The sequence below is a fragment of the Lepidochelys olivacea genome (genome assembly GCF_965140295.1).
Source record: "Lepidochelys olivacea isolate rLepOli2 genome assembly, chromosome: 1".
In the NCBI taxonomy this organism is placed as follows: Eukaryota; Metazoa; Chordata; order Testudines; family Cheloniidae; genus Lepidochelys; species Lepidochelys olivacea.
In genome coordinates, this window is record NC_140411.1 from 259919358 (window position 1) to 259937418 (window position 18061).

Below are 18061 nucleotides of genomic sequence, written 5' to 3' on the forward strand. Positions count from 1 at the left end.
GAAATCTTGAGTGCTAGTCCTGGCTCTGCCAATGGCTTCTTCTCTGACCTCTCACGTCACCTCCCAGTTCCCCATCTGTAAATGGGAATTACCCACCTTGCAAGGGAGATTTGGGTTCCCTACCCCCGATTAATACAGCACCTGAGCACCCCAGTTTTTAATGTAGTTCTCCTTATAATCCTCTCCTGAGGTAAGGAAGCACAATTAATTCCATCTTACAGAGGGGGAACTGAGGGACAGGGAGGCTAAGTGACTTGGCCAATGTCACACAGGAAGTCTGCAGCGGAGGAAGGATTTGAATCCAGCTCTCTCCAGCCCCAGGCTGATGCCTGGAGCACTGGACCATCTTTTATCTCTTTTTTTGGTTGTGAGGATCTAGCAGGTAAAGTGTTGTGAATGTGCACAGTCCTGTATATTGCTATTACCCTTATTCAGGGAGAATTAAGAAGTGGTGAAAGGCAATTATATGAGAATCTGCAAAGGTTTGCCTCCTTATTGGAGGTTGGGGTGGATTCTCTCCATGGCTCTGTGTACCAGGGATTTGATCATTCCAACTCCGCTGGGGCTTTTCTACCACACTGGACTAATTTTCCACCATTGCTGTCACTGGGGCAGTTTCACTGGCAGGAGCTCTCCTGTAGGCTATCTGCCAATGTTTTTAACCACTGTATCACCCAACCCTGCTCAGAACAGGTCTAGAGATTTAAAGTGCCAGCAGTCACTAGCACCTTGTTTTCACGCTAGGATGAGGGCAATGATCTATACCGAGCAAAGGAAGAGTACACTGTAATGGCAGTGACACAAGCTGAGATGCAGTGAAGGTCTGCAGTGGCAATACGAGATCCACCACGATCACAGTAATCAGGGGATAGCCGTGTTAGTCTGTATCCACAAAAACAACAAGGAGTCTGGTGGCACCTTAAAGACTAAAGGTGCCACCGGACTCCTTGTTGTTTTTATCACAATAATGACTGCTTTTGCTTTACGCAGCTCTTCTCTGAATTCTCCAAGCTGCGCACAGCAAACTAGTAGAGGAGTCATGAATGCAACTCCCCAAGCCACACACTAATCACTACACCATGCTTCCCTGGTGACCTGATGCACCCCCATAGCCCCACAGTTACTGTGTCCGTGAGTTTCCAGCCACCGCAGCGCGCTCCCAGCTAGGTGAGAGTTATTTATTAACTCACACGTCACAGGCTTATCTCTGAGTGACAAAAACACTGAAACACCTTAAATGTAGACTAAGAAGCTATGATTTTTTAATGTGACTGTCACTGTAAGACAGGGAGTTCCCCCTGGAGGCTTTCCCCCTGCAAAATATTCATGTTATTTACTTGTATTCCAGCAGTGCTTCGAGATGCTAACCAAAATCAGGGCCCCATTGTGCTAGGTGATGTGCAAACACATAGCGAGAGACAGTCTCTGGCCCAAAGAACTTACAAATAAACAGACACAGGTGAGAGAAAGGCATGATTATTATCATCTCCCTTTTATAGAAGGGGAGCCCAAAAAATGAACCCAGATCTCCTGAGTCTCCAGAAGTGTCTTATCCACAAGAGCAACCTTTCTCCCTAAGTAGCCCGGGGTCCTTAGCCTTACCTAAACCCAGGCCTACACTACATACTCCCTTCAAGACTATAACTGCATTGCTCAGAGATGTGAAAAATCCACTCCCCTGAGCAATGTCGTTGTATCGACCTAACCCACCATGTAGACAGCGTTATGGCGGCAGGAGAGCTTCTCCCACTGACATAGCTTCCGCCTCTCAAAGAGGTGAAGTTATTATGCCTATACGAGAGCTCTCTCCCATTAGCTTAGAGCGTCTTCACCAGAAGTGCTACAGCGGCGCAACTGTGCTGATGCAAGTTTCTAGTGCAGACTGGCCCTGCTGGCTCCAGGACTCTGTAGGAGCTGAACGCTTACTGGAGTTTGAAATCTACTTCCCTCCCTCCCCTGGATTCACTATGTAGGGTTCCCCCCTCGATTACAGCCAGACCTCCCATTTGTCTCTCTTTGCCCCACTCACTTCCCCCTATAAACTGTCTCCCTCTCCCCACCATCAGTAGATCCAGGGACTATGCCCCCAATATGGGCAGCTAGCTGTGGCTGCACCAGTGCTGAGTCTCATTCAGCAAGAGTCCAGATTGCAGAGGCAGCCTCAGGGGTCATGGTGGGAAGTAGTGTCTGCTCAGCCCATCACGCTTGTTTGCTCCTTGTCTCTTGGTGCTGCCATTTCCCTTTTTGCAGCTTTCCCATGTCATCCACTAGCACTGCCTTCTGGCCTCCCTTTGCCATGCACACGCGCACCATGTCCAGTACTCGCTGGAGCCGCCGGTCCAGCGCCTTCAGGTGAGGCTCTGACAGGACTGGCGAGAGGCGGTCTGAGGCCAGCGACTCCCGCATGACATCACTGAGGCGGTACGGCTCCGTGGCAAGCAGCTGCAAGCGCAAGAATGTCGACTTCTTGATACTAAGAGTGGGGGTGAGGGGAAGGGAAGAAAGGAGAAAAGAAAAATCAACCAAGTAAAGGGACAGCTGCAACAACACCTGACATTCATGCAGTGCCGTCCATCCTGACTGATCCCAAAGTGCTTTGCAGACAGTATATGCAGGGATTGCTCACCCACTGCTGAAACAGACACCTATGGGGTGGGCCACAGCAGCCACTCTACTCCACGTGACAGAGATCCTGCTTTTCCACTTTGAAAATCCAGTCGCCCAAGCACAGACAGGGCACTTCCTGAACCAGAACAATCAGATTTCCACTGATTCCTTGGAAAGCTACCCCCTCGGGGGTGGAATGGGGCAGGAGGGAAGGGGTAAAGAAAGCCATTACCTGCAGCACTGCTGGAGAGGGGCCAGGATGGACATTTCATCATGAGAATGTCTCCCAAATCTAAGGAGAGCAAAGAGAGTATCGATTTCCTGAATGAGTGTAATGTGCCCCTTATGGGCTGTGCAATATTGTCCAGCCACCTGGGCCAGAGACCTCAACAGCAATATGGCAATGACATCACAAGCAATGTCTGGACTGCCACATCATTCCCAGCATGTGCAGAGACACCCCCCTGCCAGAACCTTCCCCTGGTCTCCCTGTGTCTGCTGTTCTCCATACTCCTTGTCAGCAGGAGTCCATCTCCCACCCTTACCCTCGGCCGTTGTCCAGGTGAAGCAGGAAGGTGTTGTTGCCAAACTTCTCAAAGGTCTCATAGTGGTGTCGGTCCATGTTACCTGCAGAAGGGAGAGGAGAATGGGGAAAGGGGAAGGGCAAAGGGGAAGGGGGAAAGCAGCAGAGAAGGTAAACTGGACATTCTGCTTCAAGCACATCCTGCACTCCAGGGATAGAGTAGACAAAGAGCACGTCTACACTACAAAATTATGTTGACCTAAGTTACGTTGACACAGCCACCACAGTAATTACATCACTTTGCTTGTCCACACTATGCTTCTTGTGTCAGCAGTGCATGTCCTCACCAGGAGCCAGGGGCACTGATTTAACTGTCAGTGTGGGGCTGTAGCTCACGAAAGCTCATGCTCAAATAAATTGGTTAGTCTCTAAGGTGCCACAAGTACTCCTTTTCTTTTTGCTTGAACACATGCATTCAGTGGTAGTACTGGAAGCAAAAAAATCAGCAGAAAGTGATTGGATCTGCTTGTCTCCAGATACCAAAATTCAGTCTCATGGAACACTTACTATGTCAGGACCCTGAGAACTGTAAGGTGCTGTAAATGGCCAGGGAAACTCCCCTAGAGTTTAACAGCTAATCATGACAACAGAGATAAGCAGACAAGTCACAGGGATCAGACTGACGGTCAATCAAGTCCAGCCTCCTCTCTTTAGCAATAGCCAGTGCAATACACTTCAGGGGAAAGTATAACACTTGCTTAATGGACGATTTATCCAGTAATATGCCTATGTGGGGAAACAAGTGAAATAAGCTAACGGGGAAGATCTCCAAAGTCCCTTGCAGGACACTGATGAGATACCAGCTAAGGAGATACCAGGGATGTAGCTGTTGTCCAAGCAGCAGAAAGAAGAGTCGAGAAGAAAAATGGTGAACATTATTCCAGTATGTTGTCAGGCGTAAGGCATCCAGGTGCAGCAAAAGGCCTGCTCCAGAGGGTGAACACTGGCTAGCACAATGACACAGGCCAAGATTTTAAAAAGTGGTGATTAGTGATTTGGGGTCTCTGATCTGGGACAGCTTAAAAGGCCTGATTTGCAGAGGGCCAGTACTCAGCACCTTCTGACAATCAGGCCACTTTAAGATGTCTCAAGTTGGGCATCTAAAATCACTCAACACTTTTGAAAGTCTTGGCCATAGTTCCAAATTTATTCCAGCAAAAGAAAATTAGAGAGAGGGAGGCATGGTCTGTTACAGACCCCTTACAGTTTGGGGAATCAACATTCAGACATCTGCTTAAGGGAACAACCTTGAATTCTGGGGTCAAAGGACAGAAGTGTTTGAAAACATGGATAATGCTAACAGAAGGGTCAAGGGAGGAAAATGGCCTGCAGAGAAACTGGCAACTCCCAAAGAGGGAGTGAAGTTGCAATGCTCAGCAATACATTTGTAAGTCTTATTGCCCACAACAGCATGCCCCATTAATCTGTCTGGTGGTATTTGATAGGGTGTAACCTGAACTGAATCCCAGAAAAGGAAGAGGTAGATAAGTAGCAGAATGAAAATTGAGAAAGGGATGAAAGAGAAGAGATCACTGAGGACAAATCTAAGATATTAATTTCCAAGTCTAAGTTGTGTGTGGGACTTGGAGGATCAATCTGTCCCCAGCATGGAGCTGAGACTGAAGGCCTCCAACTATTCTCACTGCAACAATCTGGGGCACCCTGAAAGCTATTAACGGACAATAGCCATAAATGGAGCAGAAGTAAGTCCAATGGCACCAACAGCAAAATCAGCCTAACTGCTTGCATCAGTGACAAAACATAGTGGAAAAGGGAAACTGTCCAAGTTATGTAACCAGTTAAAGAGACTGGGATTCAGCAGAGACAACAAACAAGCAGTGATCAAGACATGCTCTTCAGATCCCTCAGTGAACAGAACATTGTGAACAGCACCGAGGCACAGCACTGGAATACGTCCACAGCAAAGAAGAAGGGTCTGAAACAGGAGGGGTAGGAATGAGAGTGGTAGGGAAAAAAATACTAACAGCATTAGCCAATGACTGGGCAATAGCCATCATTGTCTTTTGGCTGAATGCCCCTGTGCAGCAAATTCTGTATATTGACAGTAGCAAAGGTTCAACAGCTTGGAGATAAGTTAAAAACACTAGCCACCCAGTGTAAGAGCACAAGACATATAGGCCACATAGATTTACATCCCACATGGCCCCACTGAAGTAAATGTAAGTTCTTCTCCCATCCTATGACAGACATTCAGAACATAACCAACTGGTTTTTATTCTTGGCTTTAGTCATCAGATGTGGGGTTACAAAAGATCAGGTCCCTGTCACATGGCAGGGGTCAGGATGCACTGACTCCGGATGTCTACCCAGCAAATCAAACCCTGTGGCTGGCCTGTGCTAGCCAACTTGGGCTCACAGGGCTGTTTCATTGCTTTGAGGACTCCCGGGCTTGGGCCACAGCCCAAACTCTGGGATCCTCCCACCCTGCAGAGTCCAAGAGCTTGGGCTCCAGCCAGAGCCTGGAAGTCTACGCAGCAATGAAACAGCCCTGCAGCCCAAGTCCCGCGAGCCCAAGTTGGCAGGCATGGGCCAGCCACAGGGTTTTCTTTGCTGTGTAGACATACTCTCTGTGGCTACCGTAACAGCAGGATTTAACCATTTTTTTGACCCTTGCTTCCCAATAGATGGCACCATAATGCTCTGAATGCCTATTGTGAGAAGGGAGAAGACAGATGAATGATAAAGCTTACAGATGCTATTGAGCCTTATTGCCTCGATTTAAGGAGTTCCCAGGGCCACAACAGCTGGAGAACGGGATAATTTCATTAGTTGGTACTATTTCTACGACCTTTGCAGGGGAAATTGTGACTTGTTGGCAGTGCTCGAAGGGGAGAGCCATTGGCTGTACACTTCAGTCCGGAAGATGCAAAAACAGATGTAGAAAATGCTGGCCAGCTAAGCAAAGCAGGATGCTGAAGTTAGATGTGTGGGGGTGCAAACCTTGACACAGATAAGATAAAAAGGCACCTTTACTAAAAGGAAAGTAGCTCTCCCAATGTGGTGTAGACCAACAATGCTGTAGGTTGGTCAACAAGGAAGCATGTGAAAGGACAATATTACACCCACTGTTGTGAATGTTACCCTGGAACACTTGACAAGCTGGGCTTCATCCTCCCAAACAACAACCTGAACCTCAGTGATCTAGGGCAGGTCATTATGGTGCCAGTGGCATTAATAACAGTCAAGAAGGAAACGGCTTTCTGCTGGTAATGGAGAAAGTGTAATATATAACTGGAGTGCTAAGAACGACATTTCAGAACGGGGGAGAGTGGATGAGCCCAGGGTTCATTTGGTTTAAAACAGAATTAAAACAAAATTCTGGAAGTTAAAAATGAAAATTAAGTGTAATGATGGAAATACCTAATATGGTGTGTAGTGCAATACCAGAGTGCAGCCAATAGGGGGCAGAGCAAGGGACTCATGCGGTAACACTGAGTAACAGCTGTGAAGGGGTAGCGTGGGAAAGCAGGCAGGGAGACAGACAAGTTCCACAGAAGGGGCCCTGTCATTGCCCTGTGAGTTCTGTCTGATCTATAAATAAAAGCAGAAGTGGCAGGCAGGATCACGTGCCTTCCCAGATTTGCTGCTTGGCTTGTACTGAGCATGCTCACACAGACTGAGCATGCTCAGTAACACTGCTGAAGCCAGCTGCCCTGACTCTGCCCCCCTACTATCTGCAGGCATGGGTTATCTGTAGGGTTGCCAACCCTCCAGGATTGGCCTGGCGTTCCCAGGAATTAAAGATTAATCTTTAATTAAAGATTATGTCATGTGATGAAATTTCCAAGAATACAGCCAACCAAAACTGGCAACCCTAGTCATCTGTGAATAAAAATGTCTATGCAAAAGCCTCAGAGCTTCCTTGCAGGCATGAGTGTGTCACATGTGGGCAGATCTGTAGCCCCAGGCCTGGGAAGGCATGGGCAGGTTGTTAGAGGGGCACACACTCACCCATCAGGAAGTCAAGCACAGTCATGTCTATGAGGTTGAGCAGGCGGGAGCCACTGTCGTAAGGTGGTGTCTTTCTCACCTGAGCACAGTAATTTTGATTCAGCTCCCACCTTAGAAGAGAGGCCGAAGGGAGGAAATCACAGGGTGTCCTGGGCTCCGGGAGTGGGGAGATCATCACAGAAACTTTGGATGACTCTTTTTAACCATTTGGGCTTCCCTGGGCCTTCTCAACCCCCACACCCAGGAACGGATTTCAAGGGACACTCCATGGTAGATGTCTAGGGTTGCCAACTTTCTATTCGCCCAAAACCGAACACCCTTGCCCCACCTCTCCTTTGAGGCCCCACCCCTTCTCCAAGGCTCCACCCACCACTCACTCCATCCCAGCCTCACTTACTCGCTTATTTTCACTGGGCTGGAGCAGGGAGTTGGGGTGCGGGAGGGAGTGAGGGCTCTCGCTGGGGGTATGAGCTCTGGGGTTGGGCCAGGAATGAGGGGCTTGGGGTGCAGGAGGGGGCTCTGGGATGGGAGGTGGAGCTGAGGGGTTCGGAGTATGAGAGGTGTCTCCGGGCTGAGGCAGGGGGCTGAGGGAAAGGGTTGGGATGTGGGAAGGGGTGAGGGCTTTGGACTGGGGGTGTGGATTCTGGGGTGGGGCCAGAAATGAGCAGTTCAGGGTGTGGGAGGGGACTGTGGGCTGGGACAGGGGGTTGGAGTGTGGGGTGTGTGTGAGGCCTCTGGCTGGGGGTGCAGACTTTGGATGGAGCCGGAGATGAGGGGTTTGTGGTGAAGGAGGGTGCTCCAGGCTGGGACTGAGGGGTCCGGAGGGTAGAAGGGGGATCAGGGCTGGGGCAGGAGGTTGGGGCATTGGAGGTGCAGGCTCCGGGTAGTGCTTACCTCAAGCAGCTCCCTGAAGCAGTGGCATGTCCCCTCTCAGGCTCCTAAGCAGCCAGGCGGCTCTGCACACTGCCCCATCCACAGGCACCACCCTCGTAGCTCCCATTGGCCGCAGTTCCCAGTTAATTGGAGCTGAGGAGCTGGCGCTTGGGGCGGGGGCAGCACACGGAGCCCCCTGGCTGCCCCTATGTGTAGGACCCAGAGGGGGGAGATGCTGCTGCTTCCAGGAGCCGCATGGACCCGCGGCAGGCAGTCGACTGCTGTGCCGTTGACTGGACTTTTAATGGCTCAGTCAGCATTGCTGACCGGAGCCACCAGGGTCCCTTTTTGACCGGGTGTTCCAGGCAAAAACTGGACACCTGGCAATCCTGATGTCCCCTCTCATGTGTGGCTGTGGTGTGGGGAACATCACCACTTTCAGCTTGCATCCCTGACCCAGTGCCTTGACACTGTCTGTACCACCTTTCCCACTCCCTCCTCTTCCCCACACAGCTGTCAGTCTTCCTGTCCCGCCGCCATATCTCTCCTGCAGCCCCCATCCCATTGCCACACTCACCACCCACCCCACCTGCACCCCTTATTCCCCTCTAACACACTTACTCCGCCTTCTTGCTCTTGTGGTATGAGCGTCTCCAGGGGCTGCGCCAGGAGTGGCGTTTAGCCAGTTCCTTGTCAGGCAGGAGGGCCGCCATGGAGCCCTCGAGCTGGTCCGGTTTGCCACACAGGGCGTGCTCCGTGGAGCAGTAGTAGGAGCACTCGCCGAAGAAGCAGACATTGCTGGCTGTGGGGAGCCGGTCAAATCAGGACAGAGCAAAGGTCAGCAAAGAGCAGCAGTCCCAACCCACCCAAGGAGTAACAGCCTATCCGGTGAGTGCGATGGCATGCTGGCTCAGGAGAGCTCACCTGCAGAACGTGGACAGTAATTCTGTACAGCAATCCATCTGGATTAGAAGAGGTGCTATCATTGTGCACTTAACCTAAAAGGGCTCCAATGTGGCTGGAACGCAGCAAGGACATAGCTGGGATCCCACTATAACACCCACAGCCTGAAATACATGGCTAGCAGGAGATCAATGGGCTGGGGGAGAGGACATGCCCACTGGTAAAGTCATTGGGAAGTCTTGTATCTTGGGAAAGAGGCATTCAGGCAGGTAACTCCAAGGGAAGATGGGATTCCTGGGCAGGTAATCTCTAGTGAGATGGAGCAACCAGGCCGATAATCTGAATTGGAGGAAGACATAGAACCCAGGCAGATAACCCAGGAACGGCTCCAGAGCACTCAGGCAGGTGTTCTCTTTCCAGATGCACTGCAGATCATTCCTTAATCACATGTGGGTTGGGCAGTGGCAAGTGGGGCATGAAGCTGCCTGTCACCGGAGTTGCAGTTCCCCCCGCAGCAGCCCAGCCGGGGAGCTTGTGACAGAGAACACTCACCTGGGGAAATGAAGAAGGTTCTAGCCAGTTTCTTGTCAGTTGTGATGTCACGAATCTCCTTAGTTATATTCACCAAACGGCCAGACACTGGGGGGATTCTCCGGAAATCCAGGATCCTTCGGGGACAAGGAGAGCACACAAGGAACTAAACAAAACGCAGGACCAAAGCAGTTTCTTCCCTAAACTGAGTGTTTGTTTCACAATGAGATGGAAGACGCAGCAATAAGAACAGCATCTGCAGCGACTTTAGCTAGAATAAAAATGACAAGGGCTATTGATCACCATGCTCTGGTGTGTAAGATGTGGGCTCAGGAATATCTCTGCTACCCCACTGTCGTAGTATTGCACAAATTAGGTGCAAATCACAGGGATTTTGCACCGTCCTCTGAAGCTTCAGATACTGGCAGGTGTTGGACATGGGTTTCTGGGCTAGATGGCCCCCATAGGTCATTGTCCTGCTCTCCCTTAGGTGGAGGTTGTTTACAGGTGATCTGATCCAATACAGCAACTCCTAAGTTCCTGGAGAAGATATGCTAATGCAGTGTTTCTCAAATGCAGCCACCGTAGCCACATGGGGCCACCAGGGGCTTTTCTTGCGGCCACAGCCTCCTGGACTGTGACTGGGGGGGATGTGATGGGGAGCAAAGCAGTAGTCCCTCCCCCTCCCTGGTGCGCCAAGATGCACTCCCTTGGTATTGGTTGCAAGGGCTGCCAGCAGGGGTTGGGCCATGCCCCACTCTGGAGACACCTGAGGCACAACACTGAAGGAGCAGGCAGCCGGTGAGTTCCCCACCTTCCCATGGGTAGTGGGGCTCAGGCTTTGGGCTTCAGCCCTGGGGTGGCGGGGCAGCAGGCTCTGGCCACAGGGCTTTGGTCTCCAGCCCCAGGCTCTGGCTGTGCAGTAGCGGGGCCCCAGGTTCTGGCCACATGGCTTCGTGCTCCATCCCCCAGTCGCGGGGCTTCAGGCTCCATCCCCCCGTCGCGGGGCTTCAGACTCCATCCCCCCGTCGCGGGGCTTCAGACTATCTGTGTTTAGGAGAGGCCTGCACTGGAAGTGCCTGGGGTCAGTTTCAGGGTACATCAGCAGAGCTGTGTGGCAGGACCAGAACTGGCCAAGGGTAGGCCAGTGGGGATCCTATGGGTCCGGACAAGAGTACATGGCAGAGCTGGATTGGGGGGAAGGCGAGGGGTGCTCTAATGTCAGGATTGAAGGGTATTGACAGCTGCTTGTATCAGGGGGTCCCAGGACTGCTAAAGTAGGAAATGCTGCAGGTCAAGACTGAGGTGCACTGGCAAAGGCATATGCCTTCCGGTTTGGGCCCACTGAATAAGCAATGAGTGTGCAGGATCTTATGAATGAATGAATGTGGAGCTGAATCTACATAGCATCGTAGATGTGCATGATGTTTAGGTGCCATACACAATTATTTCCCCAAGGTGCTAACAGTCTGAATTAGGATTCTCCTCTTTCCCCACCAGATGGAGAAAGGGGGCTCCCTGCAGATGGCAGATCCTGTGGCTAAGATCTCAGGGCTGCTGCCAGCCCCCTTTAATAGATGTACTCTCTGTCTCCTGAAGAACAGAGCTGGGAGCTGGAAGGGCTTTGAGGCGCGCACCTGTCCAGGTGAAAGGCTGCTATTTCTGCATTGTGTCGTTCAAAGTCCGAGAAGTAAAAGAAATCTGCTGGGGTCTCTTGGTCCCGGGTCTGCCTGAAATGAAAGGGAAGGGCAGGGATGGGACAGAGGAGGTTAAAGCCTCCAGTGCCGAGCCTAAGCCTGCTCACCACTAAGGGAGAAACTTAGAATCATTCACTTTCTGATCTAGGTGCATGTTTTATGTCACTTCCCTCTCCAAACTCACTGTGGACACCAGAGCTGTGGAAACCACCTCCCATCCCCATTCATGAACTGCCCCAGTGTCATCCTATCATTTGCTATATGTTTCATAGATTCATAGATTCCAAGGCCAGAAGGGACTATTATGAGCACCTAGCTCAATGGTTCTGAACCCCTGGGGCTGCTTGTGGCCCAATCAGCACACAGCTGCAGCCAATGTGACGCCCTCATGGCCATACAGCACACAGCTGCAGCCCACATAATACATAGAGAGCTGCATATGTGGCCCACAATGGTAAAGAGGTTGAGAACCACTGATCTAGCCTGACCTCCTGTATAACCCAGGCCATAGAACTCCCCCAAAATCATTCCGCAAGCAGATCTTTAGAAAAACAGCCAATCTTGATTTAAAAATTGCCAGTGATGGAAAATCCACCACGGCCCTCGGTAAATTGTCCCCATGATTGATTACTCCCACCATTAAAAATTTACACCTTATTTCCAGTCTACATTTGTCTAGCTTCCACTTCCAGCCATTGGGTCATGTTATACCTTTCTCTGCTAGACTGAAGATACTTATAGCCTATAGGGTGACCAGACAGCAAGTGTGAAAAATTGGGACGAGGGTGGGGGGTAATAGGAGCCTATCTAAGAAAAAGACCCCAAAATCGGGACTGTCCCTATAAAATCGGGACATCTGGTCACCCTAATAGCCTATAAACAAGTCACCTTAACTGTCTCTTTTTTAAAATAAATAGATTGAGCTTTTTGGGTCTATCACTGTGTCAGGCATGTTTCCTAATCTTTTAATCATTCTCATGGCTTTTCTCTGAACCCTCTCCAATCTATCAACATCCTTCTTGAACTGTGGGCACCAGAACTGAACACAGTATTCCAGCAGTGCTTGCACCAATCCCAAATACACAGATGAAATAACTTCTCTACTACTACTTGAGATTCCCCTGTTTATACGTCCCAGAATTGCATCTTTTGGCCACAGCATCACACAGGGAGCTCAAGTTCAGCTTATTATTCACCAGGAAACCACCCTTTTTCAGTCACTGCTTCCCAGGATAGAGTCCCCCATCCTGACATTCCTCCTGTTATTCTTTACATATACATGCTGTAGGGTAACCAGATGTCCCGATTTTATAGGGACAGTCCTGATATTTGGGGCTATTTCTTATATAGGTGCCTATTACCCACCACCTCCTGTCCCGATTTTTCATACTTTCTATCTGGTCACCCTAACATGCTGTCAGGCCCGTAGAGAGAAATTTAACAGCCCCAGTACATCGTGTTGGCTGGGGCCTCACCCCTCCCATTTCTTTATTTATTTACACAGATATTACAGACGTTTTGGGGGGCACCCTGCTCGGGACCCCCTGGTACAACCGTCCTCTCTGCCCCCCACCTCTTGTAAGTCCTGCAAGTTGTGCAAACAATATACAAAATGACAGGTTTCAGAGTAACAGCCGTGTTAATCTGTATTCGCAAAAAGAAAAGGAGGACTTGTGGCACCTTAGAGACTAACCAATTTATTTGAGCATGAGCTTTCGTGAGCTACAGCTCACTTCACTGGATGCGAATATCCGATGAAGTGAGCTGTAGCTCTCAAAAGCTTATGCTCAAATAAATTGGTTAGTCTCTAAGGTGCCACAAGTCCTCCTGTTCTTTTTGCGAATATACAAAATGATCCACTCTAAGGATTTGCTCTCCTCTACCACTAGAGGTCGCACCGCCCCATCAGAAACAAACAGCTGAACAGCACATCTCATTTGTTCCCAGGAAGAAGGTGCCAGTGGGGGAGGTCACCTCAGGTTCCCACCAGCTTCCCTTATAGGGGCCCTGGTAAGTGAGCTCATGGAATAAGGCTAGAGTCCCTGCCTCCCTCAGTCTCCTACCTGGATTTCCTCACCAGGTAATGAAATGATTTACAATGAGCCCAAGCCCAAGCCCAGGGTGTTTGGATCCAGGATGTTGGTACAGGCCCATTTCTGGAACTGACGGGGCCCTGGCCCCTCTCCTGCTGGCCTTACTCACTTCATGGGTTTGAAGAGTGCCTCCCCATAATTTGGGAACGTCATGATCAACTTCAGCTGGGTCCCTCCAGGTTTCTGGACTGAAATGATACAGACGAGAATCAGGGCCAGGGCAGGAGAAAAGGGGAAAAGAGAATGAGGAGAGGGACGGACAGACAGACAGACTCAGAGAGAGGGACAAAAAGCAACGCAGACATGGAGGGCACACAGGGGGAGGCAAGCAAGACTGGTACCTGAGCCGATGATTTTCTGTGTAGCCAGTTCCTCCAGCAGGGTAGGAGTGATGGGGTCCTGCCGGGAGTACAGCTCATAGCGATTGATGCCAATGTGGAACCTGAGCCACGTGGGGTAGGTATCATATGGGGTCTTCCCAGTCGGAAGGACCATCTCTGCTTTACTGCTGCTGACCCTGCAGCCCCAAAGCCACCACCGCATAACAACAGGGTTTAGGACATGCACAATGTACTCTCCATCTCCAAAGTGTTCCCGTATGGTCACACCAAGACAAGATCAGTCCCTTCTCACACACCTATCAGCAAACAAGAAGCTGGGAGGGGACCGGGTGGAGAGGAGCAGGGGTGGCGGGTATACGAGGCTTGGGGAGGCTAAGCCTCACCATGCGGGGCAAGCAATGCCGGATGTGGCACACCTCCCTTTGGAGGCGCCATGACCTGCCTCCTTTGGAGCACTGCCAGCAGTAGGGTGACCAGACAGCAAATGTGAAAAATCGGGACGGGGGTGGGGGGTAATAGGAGCCTATATAAGAAAAAAGACCCCAAAATCGGGACTGTCCCTATAAAATCGGGACATCTAGTCACCCTAGCCGGCAGAAGCTCCTGAGAGGTGGGGATGCCACCAGCACCTGGACCATGGTGCTGCCCATGCTCCACCCCAAGGTCCCTCCCCACCCACGGCTTGCTCCTCTCCACCCCCTCCCACTCTGTCGCTTGCCCCTAAGGCAGGAGAGGGCAGAGAGAAGGGAGCATCAGGTGGGTGGGGCATCAGGGGGAGGAGGCCGAGCAGGAGCAGGGCTACAGTCCGGGTGCCGGCGTCCCGCTTCTAAGGAGCTTTCAGCACTCAGATCCAGCCTCCCCAAACACAAGAGTCATGCGCAGCCGATGGAAAGGAGATAGGAGGAATGGCAATACAAAGAGAGGGTGGGAGAGCACTCCCTGCTCTTCCAGGCCTAGGCTCCTACACACACCTCAGTCCTGACCTACACCATCCCTGGCTCTTCCTGGACTGGGCCTCTCCAAAGTATCCTCTGCATCTGGTCTTACCAGATGACAAGTATTTTAGGACAGACTAAACCTTTGGCCCACAGTGCCTGCTGGGCACAGAAGAGGGAGGATGCATTATTTGATGATCCGAGAAGGATTCCACAGTATCACTTTAAGAAAGACAATAGAGTTAAACCTCTTAGTCCTGCTTTGCATGTATTTTAACTTGGAGTCCAAATCTAACTGAATTTCCCCCAGCATAAGGATTACCACCAGAGTGTACAGTTAGTTGTATGATACCAATTACTTTAAAGGAGGCACCTGTATTTATATATTTTTAAATGTTAGAACAAAGGAGATTCATAGTTATTTTCCAGAAACAACCTTAACACCGACCCTTTATCCTGACCCACCATTTCCCTTTGATTACTTTGTCCTATACCTCTGATTTACCTCTGGGAGAGGAGTTCACGTTATCTCTGTTAAAACTATCATACAGTGTAGTTTCTGCACACTTGCATTATGATGTTATATTACAGTAGCACCTAGGCCCAGAGCCTTAAATGTACTTAGAAGCCTAAATAGCTTTGAGGATCTGGGCACTTGAGAATAGGGCCCCATTGTGCCAGGTACTGTACAAGCATAGAACAAAGAGACAGTCCCACCCCCAAAAGAGTTTATACTCTAAATCTACTCCCCTCCCCTGGAAGTATACTGAAACTACATCATCTAATAGTTATACCTTAAACAACACATACCCATCTTTCAGGTTACATTATAGACATATGACAAACTAATCCTCTGAGATAGATAGGGTTAAGATTGTTTGTGGAATATAGCTCTGAATTTCCATTCTTTCTAACTTCTATTTTTAATAACTACAGTGTGGTTCCTTTAAAGTAGCTACTACGTATTTACAATATTAATTACCAACTGGCTTTTATTTCTTCATCTAGGAGTAGTGGTGACATGGGCATGTGGGGACGCAAATAACCACATGCCAACAGTGTGATCGTTGCACCACCAAGTCCCTTGCAGATGAGAGAACATCTCATGAAATGCAAGGCAGGAAGTAATGCTGAGATTGTAGGTAACTTAACTGTTGGTCATCTCATTTCAAAGGGGGGCAGTCTGGAGAACAGGAACGCAAATGGTGAGCGCTATGGAGAGGGGGAAGAGGACTTCCTATGCACTGCAAGATTAAAGACTATTGAGTTTGGAAAGGAGATGAGGCGATAGAATAAAGGTACCTTATATAATATAATGAATTGTATAGAGGTTCCCATTTGACTTCCTTTCAGGAGACAAGGACAAGGGGGCCCTCCCATTATAAGGAAGTACATTTAAAATGGACTAAAGGAAATACTTACTCACATCGTCTGATTTTGGCAGCCCAGTGAGACACTTTAAAGGGGCCTGATTGTCAGAAAGTGCCATGCAGCTGCCCTCTGAGGAGCCTCCAGTGCGGCTCGCAAAATCACTAGTCACTTCTGAAAACACAGGCCATAGCCAATAACCTGTGGAATTTACTGCCACAGGACAGCTGAGGCAAATAGTTTAGTAAAGTTTAAAAGGAGGCCCTTTATGAGATGTGGAATAACAGTGACTCTGACTAGGATAAAGTTACAATGGCCCATGCTCCTGGGCAGAAGCTGATCACCCACTGAATTCAAAACATCCCCACCCCCACAAAAATATGGTATGGTATTGCACAGTTAGGTGCATTATGGGGATTTTGTGCCTTCCTGCAGAGGATCTGACAATGGCCACTAACGGAGGAAGGCCCATGGCTGGCTTTATCTATACATGGGTAACAGCTTAGGATGCCACATTTATGGTTACAGCTCTGTGCTAGAACACAAGCCCTGCAAGGCTGGCTGGCCAGCTGGCATTGCATCCTCGCATTCTGGGATTGGGACCTGGCTCTTCTAAACCAAGGGGGGAAGAATGAGTTGGGACATCAAAATAATTATTTACCCAGGGTCCAAATACATTTAGGGCCAGCCCTGGCCACGATACCACGTTAGATGGACTATAGGCTGGTCTGGTTATTGTGTTCCTAAAGAATACGCTGGATTAGGTGGTCTCTCACCATTCATCACTCCCACTGTTTTTCAGTGTGAACTTCTCTTTGGGGTTGACACTGAAGAGCTTGTCTTCCTTCACCAGTTCCGGGATTGGGATGTTATAGAGGGGATGCTCAAAGAGTGCTGCCATCTTTGACCGCCCTGTCCGTGCCGACTTCACATCTTCCCACTGGTGCTCAAAGTCACCATCTCTGAGAACCATCTTGCTTCCACCACCTGCTGGTGGCCTCCCTTCCAGTGAACGGGAGCCTTTCTCCAAGGAGCCATTGCTGCCACTGAAATCCTGAAGGATCCGCAGGCTCAACTTTTTTTGAACTGAGACTAACGGGCCAGATGGTGGGAGGCCCAAGGGGTTTGCTGCTTTTGGGATACAGCTGCAGGAGCTGGGAGCAGCTGGGAGAGCCAAATCCAAAGCCATGTGCATCAAGAGAGCCAAGAGGAGGAGAAAGAAAAGCAAAATTTTAAATTTCCTCTGGAGCAGAATCTGCAGTCGGCGTAACATCCTCTCCAAGCTGATACACGTGGCAAGGAGCGAACATCCACGTGTGGGTAGGACAGAGTTAATACTTATGCGGTGTGATCCCCTTGCCAAAAACAAGAAGGATGGAGAAGTCCCAAGCAGTGTAGCACCCTGGATTTAGAGTTTCAGCGTTAAAAAACAAGGGCAATGCAGAAGTTGGGGTTTGCAGGTGAAAACTAAGCTAGCAACACCTGTCACCTTCTCTTCTGCTGCTGTTGCTGTTTCAGGACAAAAGGTGATTGTGTCTCTCCATAGCAGTGAGTCCGGAGCAGCTCCAAGGTCCCTTGTGGAGAGGACCCCCTGGATGTGGCAGCTGTCAGCAGGACAGAGAGAAGAAGGGAGGTTGCAGCTTGGTTTATCAGTGTTGATAAGAGAAGAGCAGGCAGTGCCAAGGTTAGAGTGAACAGGGCAAGTTCCAGATCAGTTTCAGCAAATTGTTCAATGACAGAAGTGACTGCAGACAATCCCCTCACCTAATCCACCCTGCAGCCTCTCTCCCGGACTGCTCTTCACATACTCAAATACCCCCCTCTGTTCACACTGACATACAATCATACATAGCCCCACACACTCACCCTGACATACCCACTCACATACCCCCCAGTCACCTTGCCATATACACTAATATGCCCTCATCTACATCTGCATTTATATCTACATGCATGCACCTACATATTCATCCACCTATAAAGAACTTGCTCCCACCTCCTGCTCGCAATGGGACACTCACAGATAACCACACACATATGTAAATATATTCACTCAACCACATATACACTAACATCCCCCCTCATACCTACAAGGGCTCTTGAACATACCAACCTCTTCACTGACATGCAGACACAGAGACACTCATACTGGATATAT

The 18061-nt window shown here is 49.8% G+C and overlaps 1 protein-coding gene across 1 annotated transcript; it reads right to left on the minus strand.

Moving 5' to 3' along the window:
- Positions 1-1262: 1262 nt before the first annotated feature.
- Positions 1263-17976, minus strand: LOC311521384 (extracellular serine/threonine protein kinase FAM20C-like). Its single transcript, XM_084629695.1, has 10 exons — positions 16680-17976; positions 13601-13776; positions 13369-13447; positions 11107-11199; positions 9491-9606; positions 8657-8837; positions 7163-7272; positions 3153-3234; positions 2840-2899; positions 1263-2473 (listed from the first exon to the last, which is right to left on the minus strand). Exons 1-10 carry the CDS (start codon positions 17174-17176, stop codon positions 2200-2202), a joined length of 1668 nt encoding a protein of 555 aa, XP_084485821.1. The 5' UTR covers positions 17177-17976; the 3' UTR covers positions 1263-2199.
- Positions 17977-18061: the final 85 nt, after the last annotated feature.